Source organism: Thamnophis sirtalis, unplaced genomic scaffold (assembly GCF_051295495.1).
Source record: "Thamnophis sirtalis isolate CommonGarterSnake01/CBP01778 unplaced genomic scaffold, rThaSir2_p1.2 scaffold_4, whole genome shotgun sequence".
Lineage (NCBI taxonomy): Eukaryota > Metazoa > Chordata > Lepidosauria > Squamata > Natricidae > Thamnophis > Thamnophis sirtalis.
This window is the reverse complement of record NW_028261384.1, coordinates 16,297,259-16,315,296: the sequence shown is the minus strand read 5'-3', so window position 1 is coordinate 16,315,296 and position 18,038 is coordinate 16,297,259. Positions and strand designations below refer to the sequence as shown.

Genomic DNA, 18,038 nt, shown 5'->3' with positions numbered 1-18,038 from the left:
TACGATTACAATTGAATTGATGTTGCTAAGGGAGAAATTTGTTAAGTGAGTTTTCCCCCATTTTACGACTTTTGCTGCTGCTGCCGCCGCCTCCTCCTCCTCTTCCCCCTTCTCTTACCCTCCTCCTCTTCCTCCTCCTCCTCCTCCTCCTCCTCCTCTTCTTCTTCTTCCTCTTCCTTCTATATATATAAAAATGACTGTGTGTATGTATGTGTTCCAGCATAACTCTGGAATGCTTTGAGCAATTTCAACCAAATTTGGTACTCAAATAACTTACTCTCTGGAAAAAGATATTGTGGGGCAAGACACCCCTAACATCCCTCAGGGTATGTGTTCTGTTAAGATGCAACCTGTTGTGTCTTAAAATGGCTACGTCTGTAAAATGGCTTCTACTGTACAGTGCAGTGGAATTGCCACGGTAACAGCTTCACAGTACTCCACAAGGGAACTCCTGGTAAGGGGGAAAATCCAACATTAGAAATTATGTTTGGTCCGGACATTTCCCCCCTATAAATAAATACCCGGACAACGCCTGGTTATCAGCTATCAGATTATTTTGTTAAAAAATTAGTGCAGTTGTTAAATCAGTGACATGGTTATTAAGTGAATCTGGCTTGTTCGGAAGGTCCCAAAAGATGGACACAGGGACGTGTGGGACACTGCCACCATCATAAATATGAACCAGTTGTTAAGTATCCAAATGTAAACCATGTTACCATGGAGATGCTGCAATGGTCATAAGTGTGAAAAATGTTCATAATTGGTGCCGTTGTAACTTCGATCGTTCACTAAATGAACTGCTGTAAGGCAAGGACTACTTGTATTATGCTGTTTGCTTATTTTATTAAATTTATATGCTGCTCATCTCACAATGGAGTGACTCTGAGTGGCGTAGAACACTAAACACGAGAAGGAAAACATGAAAATGGTAAAAAGAAAAGTTGGGCAAAGCTAAAAAATTGATACCTGGGCAGGAGAAGGCATTGTAGGAGTATTATACTATTGTGTTTTGTTAGTGTTTTGCTATGTTCTTGTTAGCTTCTTTGGGGGAAAAAATGGTGTCTATCTGAAAAGAAACATTAAAACACAAATGTTTCCCTGTCTGTTTTATAGTGTACAGTTCCGGACCACTCCCATGGACAGTACGGGAGTGCCCCACATCCTTGAACATACTGTATTGTGTGGGTCAGAGAGGTATCCTGTCAGGGATCCCTTCTTTAAAATGCTGAATCGGTCGCTCTCTACCTTCATGAATGCATTTACAGGTGAGGAAATGGAAACCAACAGCCTTGTGAATTTCCTGGTGTGTATGCGTTGGCTTATTTGTGCAACAAAATCTGCAGCGTCAATTGCTTTCTTTCCGAGGTGAATTCTGAGTCTTGACGATTGGAAATATCAGCATTGTGTAGAGTATGGTGGAGAGAAGGAGGGTAAACAGTGCTGATGTCAACTTGCAGAATAACAGTTGCATTGGAAGGGACTTAGAGTTCTTCTAATCTAGCTCCCAGCTTGAGCAGAAGACCCTATACCATTTCAAACAAATAGCTGTCTAATCTCTTCTTGACAACCTCCCGATAAATTTGAACTTTTGACAGCCAGTTCAGCCATTCAGTTCTAGGCAAAAATGTCACCACCTGAATCAAAACAATGATTGCAACTGAGCCCACAATTAGAATAGAATAAAGCAGAGCAGAAGAACAACAAGAGTTGGAAGGGATTTTAGAGGTCTTCTAGTCCAACCCCCTGCTTAGGCAGGAAACCGTACACCACTTCAGACAAATGGATATCCAACATCTTCTTAAAAACATCCAGTGTTGGAGCACCCATAACTTCTGGAGGCAAGCTGTTCCACTGATTAGATGTTCTTATGTAAGGAAATTTCTCCTTAGCTCCAGGTTGTTTCCTTGATTAGTTTCCATCCATTGCTTCTAGTCCTGTTTTCAGGTGCTTCGGAGAATAGCTCAATCCCCTCTTCTCTGTGTCAGCCCCTCAAATATTGGAAGACTGCTATCATGTCACCCTTAGTCTTTCCCTTTATTAGACACGGCATAACCAATTCTTGACCAGCAATCCTTGAGTGGAAAAACGTTTTAGGAGGAAATGAAGTGTTTACATTTTTTGTGCCAGTAGGTTATGCACAGTCTTTCTTTCTTGTAGCGTATCATTTTTCTATCCCCTTTCCTAATTTTCTAATGGCATTTTATAACATAGTCAGCTGGGATCTCAGTTTTATATCCTTTGTCCTACCATCAAGGTTGAATTTGATCCCCGGTAGCCCAAAGCATCATGGGTACAGCTGAGGAATGCTGGAATATCATACTATCCCCTTCCTGCAGTTTTTATGTCTTCTTTTTCTGGCATTTTGTACATGTAGTCCTCGACTTGTGACCATAATTGAGCCCAAAACTTAAGTTGCTAAGTGAGAAATTGAGTTTTGCCCCATTTTACCACTTTTGTTGCCACAGTTGTTAAATGAATCACTGCAATTGTTAAATTAATAACTGGGTTGTTAAATGGCTTCCTAATTTATTTATTTGTTTGCTTGTTTTGTTCATTTGTCAAACGTATAAGATAACAAGTATAGGTACGAACATAAAACACAAATAAAGGAAGTAAATACAGATAAATGTGGACAGTAGGACAGGGACGGTAGGCATCCTGGTGCGCTTATCCATGACCCCTTTACGGACCACTTAGGAATGGGGTGAGGTCCACGGTAGACAGTTTGAGGTTGAAGGTGTAGAAGTTTGAGGATATAACAATAGTCAGGCAGAGCATTCCAGGCATTGACCATTCTGTTGCTGAAGTCGTATTTTCTTCAATCGAGTTTGGAGCAGTTTGCCTTGAGTTTGTATCGATTGTTTGCCCGTGTATTTTTGTGGTTGAAGCTGAAGTAGTCATTGACAGGTTGGATGTAGTAGCAGACAATTTTGTGTACTATGCTCAAAAGTCAATGACTTTGCATGTCAGAAGGTCGCAAAAGGTGACCACATGATTCAGAGACAATGTAACTCTCATAAATGTGAACTGGTTGCCAAGCATTCAAATTTTGATCACATGACCATGGGAATGCTGCAACAACGGTCGTAAGTGTGAAATATTGTCATAAGTCACTTTTTTTCTCTGCTGTTGTAACTTTGGCAACTAAATGCACTGTTGTAAACCAAGGACTACCTGTACTTGAAGTTTTCTTAAACTTTCCATATAATTGGGTCCCTAAGAAATGGTGTATGTGATCAAAACATTAGAAATAACACAAATAACATTGGAATTAATGAACAGTGAATTAGAAAAGAGACATAGAAGATTTTTTTATACATGATTATCGTTGAAAGACAATTATATGCACAAAGTTGTTATCAACATATATTTAATCTTATAATATTAATTGTTATTTATTCATAAATATAAATATCTTGTATATTTAATTTTTATATTTGTATTTTTATCGTGCAAGCCACCCAGAGTCCACTTGGGTAATGAAATGCGCAGCATATTAATTTATTAATTAAGGAAAAAACGTGGAGGATAGGTGGTGAAGATGATGATCTAGGAGTCATGGCAAAATTAACTTGTTTGATTAAAGTAAGATCAATAACTACATTTATCAGTGACTAAGAACCAAAAAAACCTTGAAAATTCTTATGGATTTTTTGCTGAAAAAAGAGAAATATGAGCTTGTGATTTATGGGTTTGAGTGTTAGAAAAGTAGCTTAAAGAAAATTATGATGTAACTGTAGAGGGAGAGAGTAAAATATAAACATATTTATAATTGCTGTCAAAAATATCAGGAGCCACTGCTTTACAATCTTTTTCTTTATTTTTCTACTTTCTTTTCTAATATTTGTAGCATCTTTATCTAGTTAAAAATTTCTTCAATAAAAAAATAACACGATAGACGCCTCGGTTTGAAAATGAAATGAAGATTGCAAAGCATTCATCACCCTAAATGAACTGTAAAACTCATGGATTTAATTTTGAACCGTTTCATTTTTAACTTTTGTCATCTTTTGCAGCTAGTGATTACACGCTCTACCCATTTTCTACCCAAAATCCCAAGGACTTCCAGAATCTCCTCTCCGTCTACCTTGATGCTGTGTTTTTCCCTTCTTTGAGGCTTCTGGATTTCTGGTAAGATTTTGTAATCCAGTTGACGGACAGAACCGTGATGTATCATCCAGAAGAATTCTTAATTCACATTTTATGTATTTCAAATTTCTTTAGGCAGGAAGGATGGAGGTTGGAACACGAGAGTCCATCCGATCCTCAGTCACCATTAACCTTCAAAGGAGTCGTGTTCAATGAAATGAAGGGAGCTTTTGTAAGCCCTGTTTTATTGTTATTGTTTTGGCTTAGTTAAGAATTCCTGGGGAACTGCTGTGTGTTTGAATGGTGTTTGAGAGGTGACAAACTAAGTTCAGGTGAGGGGTTGATAAGACAATATTTTTGAGGAATTTGTATTGACCTAGGCTTCCCCAGCAGCCAGAAGCTGAGCTCCTCCCAATAAAGCCCTAAATTACAGAATTCCTCTCCAGTAAAGTCCTGGCCCACAGTCTTTCAAGATGGTTCACAATTACCAACCTTTATCAGGCATGGAGAGTGGCCAGGCCGATATCTTTCAGGCGCCGCAATACTTGCCAAGAATGCAGGAATAAACTAATTGTCTCCTGCAAACTCCACTCCCTTCCGCTCCCTTTTTATTCCCTATGGGAGGGGCCATTCACCATCCACCTGTGGCCTTACTCCCAGGTCGACCCTTGTTCCTTAGCTGTTCCCTTTGTCTGGCAACTATGTGCATGTGCACACAGGCTCCAGCTGTTCTTCTGCCCCATCGATGTCTGACTCCGAAGGTAGCTGATAAATGTCAGGCAGCTCTGGTCCTATTTCTGCCTCCGACACAGAGCCCTCATCAGAGCCTTCCCCAGACTCCAGGACCGGCCCATGTTCTTCCCCAACCTTCTCACTCTCCCAATCTGCTCCAGCTCTGCTGGCCGCTGGCGGGCTACAACAGAATTATTATGAGACTTACAACTCACTGAGATGGTAAAGGTTGCAGGATTCAAAAAATCTTGCACTGGTTAACATTTATTTTATAAATGGCTTGGTTGGGTGAATTCGTTTTCATCCAGCAATGTGGTTCTTAAGACTCGCCCTTTGTTTGTGGGGGTTCAGACTTAGTACCAAACCATGGCTTGTTTTAACTATGGTTTGTCCAACAGGTTTATACATGATTCTGAGTCCAAATCAAATACAGGTAGTCATCAACTTAATGATTTCGACTGAGCCCAAAATTTATGTTGCTAAGTAGCAATAGCAGTTAGACTTATATACCGCTTCATAGGGCTTTCAGCCCTCTCTAAGCGGTTTACAGAGTCAGCATATTGCCCCCAACAACAATCCGGGTCCTCATTTTACCCACCTCGGAAGGATGGAAGGCTGAGTCAACCCTGAGCCGGTGAGATTTGAACTGCCGAACTGCAGACTAGCAGTCAGCTGAAGTGGCCTGCAGTACTGCATTCTAACCACTGCGCCACCTCGGCTCTTGCCAGGTGGCGCAGTGACCAAGTGAGGTGGTCAAGTGAATTTTGTGCCATTTTAGGACCTTTTTTGCCACAGTGGTTGAGCGAATCACTGCGGTTGTTAAATTAATAAGTGAATCTGGTTTCCCCATTGACTTTGCTTGTCAGATGGATGCAAAAGGTAATCACATGACCCAGGGCATTGCAACTATCACAAAGATGAGCCAGTTGCCAGCTGTCCACAAATTCTGGTCATGTGACAAATGGGGATGTTGCAATGCAATGATTGCAATTATGAAAACTTGTCATAAGCAACTTTTTCCGGTGCCAGTGTAACTACGGAATGTTATTGTGACTTAGCACTCTGCACAAATTCATCTATTAGTACCAAATGTTGTATGTGAATCAGGCTGCTGTCACTTCATCTACAGGTCATGATTAGAATTGTGGCATTTGTGAACTCGGCTCCAATATTTTGGATGGCAAGCATAATTTACTTGGCCATTCGGTGGTAGTTGACTTTCCTAGTTTAGCTTCTCTTGCTTTCAAATAAGGAGCTTGGGCTATATCAAGGATCTACAGACAAATAATGCTTTGCCACATATTATGCCACAGTTGCAATTTGTAAGCCAAATGGAAACCACAATTTCAGACTGGTGCATTCACACATAACGCTAAAGCAGAAATGGGCATGCTTTTCTATGATTTAATATTTCTGAACTAATCCTCAGAAAACAGAGGTTTTCAAGCGCATTTCAAAGAACGACATTCTGGTTCTGGTGTGTGTGTGAGAATAAAAGCTATTGTTGGCATTATACCAACCCATAATTGACTTTTCCAAAACTGATTTGGCTTAGTCAAACCATTGTGTGAATTGGCCTTTACCTTTCCACCTTAAAATTCCTATCCCATAATAATTGTATTGCAGTTGTCATGTTAACAAAGGCAAAGACATCAATTCTACAAATGCTACCTAACTTCTAGGTCAGAATTGGGGAAATGGTAGATCTCTCAATAACACAGTTTGCCAGTGCTGGTGGATGTTAGTACATTGCAGTAGAATAAAATCTTGCATAATACCGGTAGTCCTTGATTTACACCCAACATTTCCGTTGCTATGCAAGATAGCAGCTAAGTGAGTTTTGTCCCATCTTACAACCTTTCTTGTCACAATTGTTAAGTGAATCTTTGCAGTTGTTAAGTTAGTAGCACCGTTTCCAAGTGGCTGAATTTTGATAATGTTCAGTGGTCATAAGCATGAAAAAGGGCCATGTAACTTTTTTCAGTGCCATCGTAATTTCAAATGGTCACTAAGTACATTGTTGTAAGTCAAGGACCACCTGTGTCCTTTGCAGCCCTACAGATAATCAGGCACCAATCCTCAGAGATGTTCTGATATAAGATAGAGTTTGACCATAGATGATCTGTTCATTTATTCTTGTTCAATAAAATATTTATTTTAAGGCAGATAATGAGAGAGTATTCTCTCAGCACCTTCAAAACAAGATTCTTCCTGATCACACATATGCTGTTGTGTCTGGTGGTGATCCATTGAAGATCCCTGATCTCTCCTGGGAACAACTGAAGCACTTCCATGCTACTCATTATCATCCCAGCAATGCAAGGTATCAGAAAGAAAGAGGAAAGGAAGGGAAAATTGGAAGATTAATAATAATTAATTGCTTGGCCATTCAGCTAATGACGGAACTCAAGATAGCAAATGTAGCTTTGATTTTTGTATTCTGTTATCCAAATAATATTTTGGATATGCTGGTTTGCCAGATCCCTTTTCCTCTAAATTAAGCTAGGAAGTCTCTTATTAATCATAGCTACCACATTTTTCGTAGTATAAGACGCTCCAAAGTATAAGACACACCTAGCTTTTGGGGAGGAAAACTGGGGGGGGAGGGAATCTGCTTCTGCCTCCCAGCAATTTGCCTCCTTGCAACAAACAGCAAACAGTACAGACAATATACACTGCTTATAGTGTTACATTTCAGACTAGTACAGATGCTGTTAAAATTGATGTGCTTTCTGAAAGTATAGTTATTCTCTGCTATTTAAAAGAAGATACAAGAGCACTGGGCCTCTTCAGATCAAGCATTTATTTTTTTTAAAAAAAGCTTCTTCATTTTGTTAAGCTGTCTAGAACTACAATAAAGCAGTCTTTAAAAAATAAGTCTAATAATTTGAACATTCTATAGGCATTTATAGTTACTGACTTACCTTCTTGCAGCAAACAGTTAGCACAAGAAAAAAAAATCTGCTTCTGCCTCCCAGTAGTTTGCCTCATGGAGCAAACAGCAAGTTTCACTTTCAGTTTAAGAGAACCTCCCGATCATCAGCTGTTTCAGGATGCAGGGATTGCTATAGACTATTGCAGCCTCCGCAAGTCCCATTTTCCCTATTTGCTGCAAGGAGGTAAATTGCTGGGAGGCAGAGGCCAAAGGGTAGAGGACGGTGAGTGAGTGGGGCTACATTCAGTGTATAAGATGCACCAAAATTTTCACCCTCTTTTAGTGTGTGTGTGTGGGGGGGGGGGAATGTGTGTCTTATACTCCAAAAAATACGATAAATCTCTTTGGAACCAACAATCTAGGTCTAGGATATTAAGAAAAGATGAAGATTGTTTAAAAATTCTGGCCTGGAAGTTAATAAAACTCTTGTTTAGGGAAACTGATTAATTGAAACTGTTTAATTGCAAGGATGTGCATCACATGAGTGGACTATTTGAAGAAATGCCAGTACAGAGACAATAAATGGCTTTCTTTAAAAAATTTAGCAATTAATTCTGCTTTCTCCCCTGAGACAAAGGGCCACCAAAGCTGAATTGAGTCTTCTTACTGTCTCAGAGTAGCTCAGAGCATCTTGACTTGCTTCTAATATGTCCATTTCTGCTTTTTATTATTTCATGTTTTCTTCTTTTAACTAGGTTGTGATTATGTTTATAGTCTCTTTGCAAGCTATCCAGAGTCATTAAGGGAGAGAGAAATATATGCTTATTTCTTTTCCACATGAATAAATAATGAACATATTGATTTGTATATGCAAAGGATGTTCAGGAATGTCTCATCTCTGTCCCTTTTACATGTACCTGCAAGGAAAAAAAAGCTGCTCTTAAATAGAGGTCATAGCAGAACTGGAAATTTTTGATTGGTGGACCATAGCTCTCTCATCCCTTCAGCAAGACCTGAAGGCCAAGGTTTTCAGTAGTTCATGTAGAGCACTGTTTTAAGATGTGTGAACTTCTAATCCCAGAATTCCTTGCCCCAGCATGCTAGCATGGGAATCTTGGGAACAGAAGTCCACATATCTTAAAGTTGCCAAAGTTGAAAAACACTGCTTTAGGGCAATATTTAACATGATAGTGTAGAATAAGCTATAAGGGACGCGGTGGCTCAGTGGCTAAGATGCTGAGCTTTTCGATCAGAAAAGTTGGTGGTTCAAATCCATAGCGCCACATAACTTAGTGAGCTCCCGTTATTTGTCCCAGCTTCTGCCAACCTAGTAGTTTGAAAGCACGTAAAAATGCTAGTAGAAAAATAGGAACCACCTTTGGTGGGAAGATAACAGCGTTCCATGTGCCTTCGGTGTTTAGTCATGCCAGCCACATTACCACAGAGAATGTTTTCGGACAGCTCCGGCTCTTCGGCTTTGAAACGGAGATGAGCACTGCCCTCTACAGTCAGGAATGACTAGCACATACGGGGGAATAGTTACCTTATAGAATAAGCTATCAACTTGGAACACGCCCTATCCTGTGTGATAACTGTTTTCTCCTATGTATATAAATAGGAAATTTAGGGTCCCCATCCCTGTTCTCCCCCCCCCCCCCCGGGCCTCTAATAATAAATACTTTTATCTTCCACTGTAGATTCTTCACTTACGGGGACTTTCCACTGGAACAACATTTGAAACAAATCCATGAGGAAGCTCTGTGTAAATTCCAGAAAATTGAACCGAACACTACTGTCCCATCCCAGCAAATCTGGGACAAGCCTGTGAGTTTTGATTTCTTTGTGGTATTTGAATACCCTAGGGATTTCTACAAAATCTGTTGCCTGGCGAAGAGCTGGCTTCATCAGTAGTAGAACCTGTCCAGATGCAAATGTCTTAAGGCAATAATTTCATCCTTTGGGTGTAGGCAGTATTCTTAAGTTCCATATCTGTATGTTCAGTTGAGAAAGGTGAAATAGCAAGAGTTGGAAAAGATGCTTCCTAAAACCATGAGGAGATGCTGCCAAGTCAAAGGAGTTAATAGAGGAATGTGATCTCCTTATCACCTATTTTTTTAAAAAAAGTTTATTTTTATTTTCATACAAGTAATCACAATTATACCATTCAGTGGTGGGGTTGCAGGCGGTATGTCCCGGTACGGGCACACCAGAACCTGCCCTGAGCATTGGGTACCATTCTGGTATGGTGCTCCGGAGGGCCCGCCTGCCCAAACTTCTTACCATGTTTTAAAGGCTGGAATACTGTAATGTGCTCTACATGGGGCTGCCCTTGAAGAGCATCCGAAGACTTCAGCTAGTCCAGAATGCGGCCGCGCGAGTGATCGTGGGCGCACCACGGTTCGCCCACATAACACCGATCCTCCGTGAGCTGCACTGGCTACCTGTTGATCTCCGGGTGCACTTCAAGGTCCTACTCACCACCTATAAAGCGCTCCATGGTAGTGGATCTGGCTATTTGAGAGACCGCCTTCTGCCAATTATCTCCCTGCGTCCCATCAGATCGCATAGAGTTGGCCTCCTCCGTATTCCATCCGCCAGTCACTGCCGACTGGCGACTACTCGGAGGAGAGCCTTCTCTGTTGCGGCTCCGACACTATGGAACAATCTCCCTGTGGAGATTCGTACCCTCACCACCGTCCAGGCCTTCCACACAGCCCTCAAGAACTGGCTAGCCCGTCAGGCCTGGGGATAATCTTATTTTTGCCCCTCCCGAATGATGAGTGAATGTTGAGTTTTACTGTCTAATTTATTTTGTGCACATTTTCTTTTTTGTATTGTCCTACACTCCCCTTCCTTTTTTGATTGTAAGCCGCCCTGAGTCCCCTCAGGGAAAAGGGCGGCCTATAAATAAATCTAACTACAACTACTACAACTAACTTAAAGCTTTTGACGCATCTGCACACGTGCATGGCGCGTACAGCACCTGTGTGACGCTCCGCCGAGCAGCTGGAGCATCGCAGAGGCTTGTGGAAGCGTCGTTTGCAGCTACAACGCATGTGCGCGCCGCACACATGTTCATGTGGGTGACGCTGGGGCTGTTCCAACTCGGTTTGGAAGCTGCCGAAAAAGCCATGCTGGGATGGCGGCAGAAGAAGTGCTCTGGCTCTGTGGGGAGAGCTGAGCCAGGGCATCGTGAGACTGGGAGGAGCGAGAGTGGAACAGCCGCTCACGCAATCCCCCTTTCCAGCCATGCAGAGCGCCTTTCACTGGCATTTTGAATGCACCAAGCTGCGGGAGCTGGGCACCGGCGAACAGGAGCTCACACAACTTGGCGATAACCCTAGGTCAATGAATGCTGCTGTGCCCGGCTGGAAAGGGAGTTTACTGGGTGGCTGCTCATGAGCGTGTCCACTTCATGGCTGTTGTATTGCACTGCTGCGACAGCGCAACACAGCCATTCGCCCATGAGGCTGTGCCTGGCTCTTTGGGAGGCCACTCGCAAGAGAGCAGCCGCCTAGCAATCCCCCTCTTTAGCTGGGCATAGTGCTGCTCACCAACCTAGCGTTTTCCTGAAAGCGCCACACAATGTGATCACTTTTGCCTCCTCCCCCCAGTTCCCACAGCTTGGCACCTTCGGGATACTACTAGGTTGGTGAGCGGCACTTTGCTTGGCCTGAGGTGGGGGATTGTCCAGTGGGCTTATTTGCGGGCGAGGGCTTATATTTTTGCCCACCAGAAAAATGTGGCATGGCCTTATTATCAGGACATGTTGTATTTTTGGGGAAACATGGTATCATTTGCTCTCCTTTCATACATCATATTGTGCCCTATCCACCACCATCTTCCCTCCTCTCCCTCTTTCCTCCCTACCTCCTTTCTTCCCTCTACCACCCCTCTCTTCTCTATTTCCCCTTCCTCTCTCCTCCTCTTTCCTCTCCTTCTCTCTCTCCTCTTTCCTCTCTTTCTCTCCTACTCTTTTCCTCCCTTCTCTTCCCTCTCTCCTAGCCCCTCTCTTCCTCCTTTCCTCTCTCTTTCTCTCTTCCACTCTCTCCACTTTGCTTCAATGGTGTATTTCAGCACCTGAGCAAAATCTATTTAATATTGATGGCATCAATAATTCCATTCCAATAAACATCTGTCATATTAATAATTTTAATATATATCCGCCTTTTACAGGTATACATATATAACAATTCCATTCTCCTTATCACCTATTTGTAGATCTCAGAACTGTTAGGTGTTTCCACCATCATTTTGGGAAGAGGGTGGTAGAAAAAGAAAAAAGACTACAACATGAACCTTGCTTTACGTATTCCAGTGAACCTCTCCATGTATACTCTGTGGTGGAGGAAAGAGTGGGCTTCTACATTTCTCTAGCTCCAGTTTTAGGAGAAGACATTGCTTCGTCTTACTTCCTGGGGCCTAGCTTCTCATTCATCATAATATTAAATGGAGAACTTTGCTGATAAAGAATGTTAGAACTTGGGTACCATTACAGGGCGGGGCATAACCTTTTCCTAGGGGGTCACAGCAGCACTTGTAATAACAACACAAATAATTCATACACCATTCGAAAGCCCATCAAAAACTGAGTTTATTGACACGATTTAATAGTCAGTATGACCACCATTAGCCCTTCGAACAGCATTCAAACGAGGTGGATAAGAACACAACAAATCTTCAAACAGTTCCGTTCGATTTTCCAGATTTTCCAGAGGGCGGGGCATAACCTTTTCCTAGGGGGTCACAGCAAGATCGACAGCAGTTTACAACTTCCACGACACCTCATTTTAAAGCCCATAAAAAACTGAATTGAATGAGCTATTAAATGTTAAATTTGTTTCGGTTGAAACTTTGAGAATGAATTTGGAAACTGTTGAAAAATCTGGAAAATCGAACGGAACTGTTTGAAGATTTGTTGTGTTCTTATCCACCTCGTTTGAATGCTGTTCGAAGGGCTAATGGTGGTCATACTGACTATTAAATCGTGTCAATAAACTCAGTTTTTGATGGGCTTTCGAATGGTGTATGAATTATTTGTGTTGTTATTACAAGTGTTGCTGTGACCCCCTAGGAAAAGGTTATGCCCCGCCCTGTACAGAGAACCCCACCCTTCTGGGCTTGTCCATCTTAACCTACAGGAAATATATGTCAGTTGCAGTTCAGGGATGAAAAAAGACTTGACTACTTGGACTTAGAGGTTGGAAGAGGCCTGGAAATTTTCTGTAGCAATGCAGGAATCCTCGTTTCATTCTGGACAAATGTCAATCCAATCTTTTTTTGAAAACCTCAAACAATGGAGCTCCCATAATTTCACAAGCCAAGATGTTCCATTGTTTTAATAGTCTTACAATCAAGAAATTCTTCCTTAGTTCAAGCGTGGATATCTCAGTGCAAAGTTTCTGTTAATGTGAATAAATCTTCCGTATTTTTTGAAGTATAAGACGCACCCCCCCTTTCAAAAGTGGGTGGAAAAGTCTATGTGTCTTATACAGCGAATATTGTTGTGGGGGAGGAGGGTTGGTGCGGCATTGATCAGGGGTTCTAGAATGGGCCGCAGTGGTGAATGGACTGTGGCACCGAATGGGCCATACTGCTGGTGGCCAACAGGCCACAGTGAAGTGGCGGAGGAGGCAAATGGGACGTGCCAAACAGGCTGTTGTGATGGTGGTGAATGGGCCGCAGCGGCAAACAGGCCATGGCGAATGGGCCAGATGAATACTGGATGGATGCTAGGAGGCAGAGATAGATTTTTTTTCTTGTTTTCCCATGCTAGATGCGTCTTATAGTCCAGAGTGTCTTATAGTCTAAGAAATACAGTACTTTTTCTTCCATCATGTTTTCCCTTAGTCTTCTCTTTAAACTCCTTCAAGCACTCTTCATAGGATTCAGCTTCTAAGTCTCTTACTCTTTTTGTTGCTTTTCTGCTGGACTCTTTCCAGTTTCTCAGCATTATCTAGCTTAAGGCTAGCTTACTACCAAAGGCTAGTACCAGACAGGATCATTCCCATACTTTGTGCCTTTTGGCCAGGAGCATACAGCTAGCCCTCTAGTTACAACCACAATGAAACCTGTCTATTAGGTTATAAGTCATAGCAGACATAAAATAGATTTGCTGCAGTTTTACATATTTTTTTTTGCTGTGATTATAAGCTAATGTGGGAGTCATAATTGTGAAGTCAACTCATTGTTTGTTATGGCACAGTTTCCCAGAAATCTGGAAGTACCGTATTTTTCAGACTATAAGACGCACCGGTGTATAAGACGCATCAAGATTTCAAATAGGTAAGTCAGGAAAAAAAGTTTTTATCCTCCCCGCCCCCCAGGTCCACTCTGCAGGCTTCAGCAGAGGCTGTTTTTCCCTTCCCCCAGCCTTGCTTAAGCCTGCAGAGTACTTCTGGGAGGTTGGGGAAGGCAAAAATTCCCCCGTTTTTCACAAAAATGGGATGCAGGGGTGGGGCTTCGGGAGGCCAAAAATAGCTGTATTCGGTGTATAAGATGCACCAACATTTCCACACTCTTTTAGGCGGGGGGGTGCGTCTTATACTCCGAAAAATATGGTAAGTGCTGGATTTTGGCAAAATGATCATAAAATACTTGGGATAAAGTCAATGTCCTCTTTGCTAGTCATTTGTTTGTTTGTTTTGCAGAGGGAACACTCTGTGACATGTGCTGCAGATTCCTTGGCTACTGACTCAAAGAAGCAGACGATGGTCAGCGTCAGCTACCTCCTAGCAGAGTACGTAACTGGGAATAGTAGATTTATTTATCTAAACAGAATCATATTCCTCTATGCAGCTGAGGATTCCATTCAACGTTTTCTGTTATGAAAAAAACTCGGAAAATAATGGTGATAGTTGTTAGGGGTTATCTTCTGGCCTTCAACTGCGTATCGTAACTTTAACCTAACTGAGCCGTGGTGGTGCAGTGGTTAAAATGCAGTACTGCAGGCTACTTACGCTGACTGCCAGCAGTTCGATCCTTACCAGCTCAAGGTTGACTCAGCCTTCCAACCGTCCAAGGTCGGTAAAATGAGGACCTAGATTGTTGGGGGGGGGGGGGCTGTCAATAGGCTGACTCTGTAAACCACTTACAGGAGTCTGAAAAGCACTGTAAAGTGGTATATAAGTCTTAAGTGGTATTGCTGTTACTATTAATTCAGCGTAAAGTTCTACAGTTGTTCAACAATATAATTGTGCACCATCTCCCAGTCCCTTGTGCTGAGACAACCGTTTCTGCCATGTGCTGAGTTTCATATGCACCTTATCCATTTGAGTGTTGAGATCTTCTCAAAATGAGCACATTGGATGGGTCAATTCGGCCTTGTCTAGCACCTGAAAGCCGGATAAGGAATAATGGGTGGAAACTGATCGAGGAGAGATTCAACCTAGAAATAAGGAGGAACTTTCTAACAGTGAGAACAATCGACTGATGGAACAGCTTACCTTCAGAGGCTGTGGCTTCTGAAGTTGTGAATAGCCACTTGTCAGAAATGGTTTAGGTAGGGTCTGTTGCTTGAGCAAGAGGTTGGACTAGATCAGTGATGGTTAACCTTTTCGGCACTGAGTGCCGAAACAGGAGCACCCACTGGAGCACTGAAACCCAGAAGAAAGCAGCTGGCTGGTGTGCAAGCGCGCGGTGGCCAGTTGCACATCTGGATTCCATTGCATGCTGGGCAGCTGGACCGGTGCGCATGCATGCCTGGGCAGCTGCTGTCTTCTGGCGCACATGTGTGCTAGCCAGCTGGTCTTTGCACATGTGCACAACAGAACCTAGAAGAGAGCAGCTGGTTGTGTCACATGCATGCCATCACCAGCTGCACCCTTGGGTTCCATCTCGCGCATGTGCGAAGACCAGTTGGCTGGTGTTCATGCATGCAACAGAACCTGGAAGAGAACAGCTGGCCCTGCACGTATGCATATTATGGAACCTGATGTGCGGCTGATGAAGTGCAGCTGATGACCGCGTGCATGACCTCAGAGGGCTCTGCGTGCCATCTCTGGCATGCGTGCCATAGGCTCATCGTCACGGAACTAGATAACCTACAAGGTCCCTTCCAACTCTGCTATTGTGTACAATCTAGAAAAGGTCCTGTAAGTACCCAGGTGCCAAGCCATGTTTACAAGTTAAAATCAGCACCTTGAATTTGACCTAGGAATCCAATGCACCAGGTTCAGTAAAATTGTAACACTATTAAATATGCTTTCTGTCGTTAACTAAGCCGCTCCATTTCAAATTTTGGGAGGAACATGAAATGTATTTGTTCTTCAGGAAGATTGTCTGGCACTTTTCTAAAACTTCTGTAACAAGAAATGATAGCGCTGCTACCTGTACAGGTAGTCTTTGATATATGACCACAATAGAGACAAAAATTTTCATTGCTAAGCAAGGCAATTGTTAAATGAGCTTTGTCCCATTTTATTGCTTGTTAAGCGAATCACTGCAGTTAAGTGAAATATGCAGTAATTAAGGAAATTTGGCTTGCCCCTCTGATTTTGCTCATTGGGACCCAGCTGGGAAGATTACAAACAGTGATTATATGACGTTAGGACAGTGCAATAGTCATAAATACATGCCAGTTGCCAAGTGCCTAATTTTGATCATGTAACTGTGTGTGTGTGTGTGCGCGCGCGCGCGTGCTACAATGGGCATGTGGAAACCAGCCATAAGCCATTTTTTGGCAACTTTGAATGGTCATTGATCAAATGGTTATAAGTCGAGAACTGCATCTATTGAATCCTACAGTGCTCACTTTTTTTTTCTTTTATGTTTAGTATTACAGATAATTTTGAAACCTTCATGTTGAACTTTCTGTCTTCTCTATTGGTTGGTGGCCCAAATTCTCCATTTTATAAAGCTTTGATCGAAGCCGGTCTCGGAACAGATTTTTCACCAGATGTTGGGTAAGTACGTTGCTCTTTCTATGCATCTTTATGATGTAACTGAAATTTTAGTTTGATTTCTTAAATGGGGTGTTTAGAAAAGGGGCCTAACCAAGCTTTGGGGATGTGAAATACACCTGGCATTTTGAATGGGAGTTTAGAAGGATGGCAGTAGTGCGTAGTGCTTTACGGCCCTCTCTGAGTGATTTACAAATGTCAGCATATTGCCTCCAACAATCTGGGTCCTCATTTTATCGACCATAGAAAGATAGAATACTGAGTCAGCCTTGAGCTCATCAGGATCAAACTGCTGGCAGTGGGCAGAGTTAGCCTGCAATACCACATTCTAACCACTGCGCCCCCACAGAATAAGAACATAGATGAACGTAATCTTGTATATAAAATTTATCTTAAAACTTCATACACCCACACACCCACATTGAATTGGTAGCTGAAAGGAATGTGTTTACTGAAATATGGTTTAATTTTGATTAAGTTTGTTCCCAGAAAACTAGTTTCTTTTCTTCCCAATACATATCTGCCGACTGGTCCATATTTGTTTTTTAGCTTGTTGTATACGTCTTAGAAGCTTGGCCCTTACATATGGTTTAGTTTAATGACACTAAACCATATTAGAAAGTTCCCATATTTGTGTCAAACCACAGATAGGTTTATTGCAAAATGTGAAATGGGTTTCTTTTGTCAAAATCCCAATGTTTAAATTCTAAGATTTTTGTATTATCTCTCTGTTTCTAGGATTAACTCCTCTACACGAGAAGCTTATTTCACTGTAGGCCTTCAAGGGATTTCTGAAGAAAGCATACACACCATAAAGCAAATTATTGCTAAAACTATTGATGAAGTTATTGAGTAAGGACAAGCTTTTATTAACAGAATTTTTTGTACTATATTGTTTTTTTTTATTTTGTAAAAAAAATATTAGCTGCTTACTTTAAAGTTGCGACAGTAGTGGTAAGAGTTCATAATTTCTCTGTTGGTAAAAAGAACCTCTAAATTATACTGCTTTTCCCAACTGATTTAAAAGAAGATTTGAGATGGTTTTGCTATTTACAAATCTCCTTATAAAAAGGGGCAAAAAGAATATGTAAACTTTGAGTATCCCTTTGATGTACGGTTAATACCTGAAAGCTAAAGAATGGCTCCTGAAAGGAAGAAAAAGAATAAAAACTGAGCTGAAGAAATGCAGATCTTTATGGCTAAAATGTCATAACAGGGGGTTCTCAACTTATGATGGCAGATGAGCCCAAAATATCTATTGCTAACTAAGACAGTTAAGTGCATTCTGTCCCGTTTGATGAGCTTTTTGCCATGGTTAAGTTGGTAACATGACTTGACTTTTTGGATGTTGGTAACATCCTCTACCATCCTCTGGAGTCCATTCAAGCTCACACCGACTGCTTCAGTGACCCCATCCAGTCACCTCATTCTGTTATCCTCTT

At 41.8% G+C, this 18,038-nt stretch overlaps 1 protein-coding gene across 1 annotated transcript in view; it reads left to right on the top strand.

The window, feature by feature from the left end:
- PITRM1 (pitrilysin metallopeptidase 1) overlaps positions 1–18,038 on the top strand; it is a 73,532-nt gene that overhangs the window by 3,146 nt on the left and 52,348 nt on the right. Inside the window, exons 4-11 of the mRNA XM_014059880.2 lie at positions 1,114–1,265; positions 4,017–4,131; positions 4,225–4,321; positions 6,984–7,144; positions 9,394–9,520; positions 14,347–14,435; positions 16,471–16,599; positions 17,335–17,448. Of these exons, the coding sequence (XP_013915355.2) occupies positions 1,114–1,265; positions 4,017–4,131; positions 4,225–4,321; positions 6,984–7,144; positions 9,394–9,520; positions 14,347–14,435; positions 16,471–16,599; positions 17,335–17,448 (984 nt within the window). The remainder of the gene's footprint in view (positions 1–1,113; positions 1,266–4,016; positions 4,132–4,224; positions 4,322–6,983; positions 7,145–9,393; positions 9,521–14,346; positions 14,436–16,470; positions 16,600–17,334; positions 17,449–18,038) is intronic.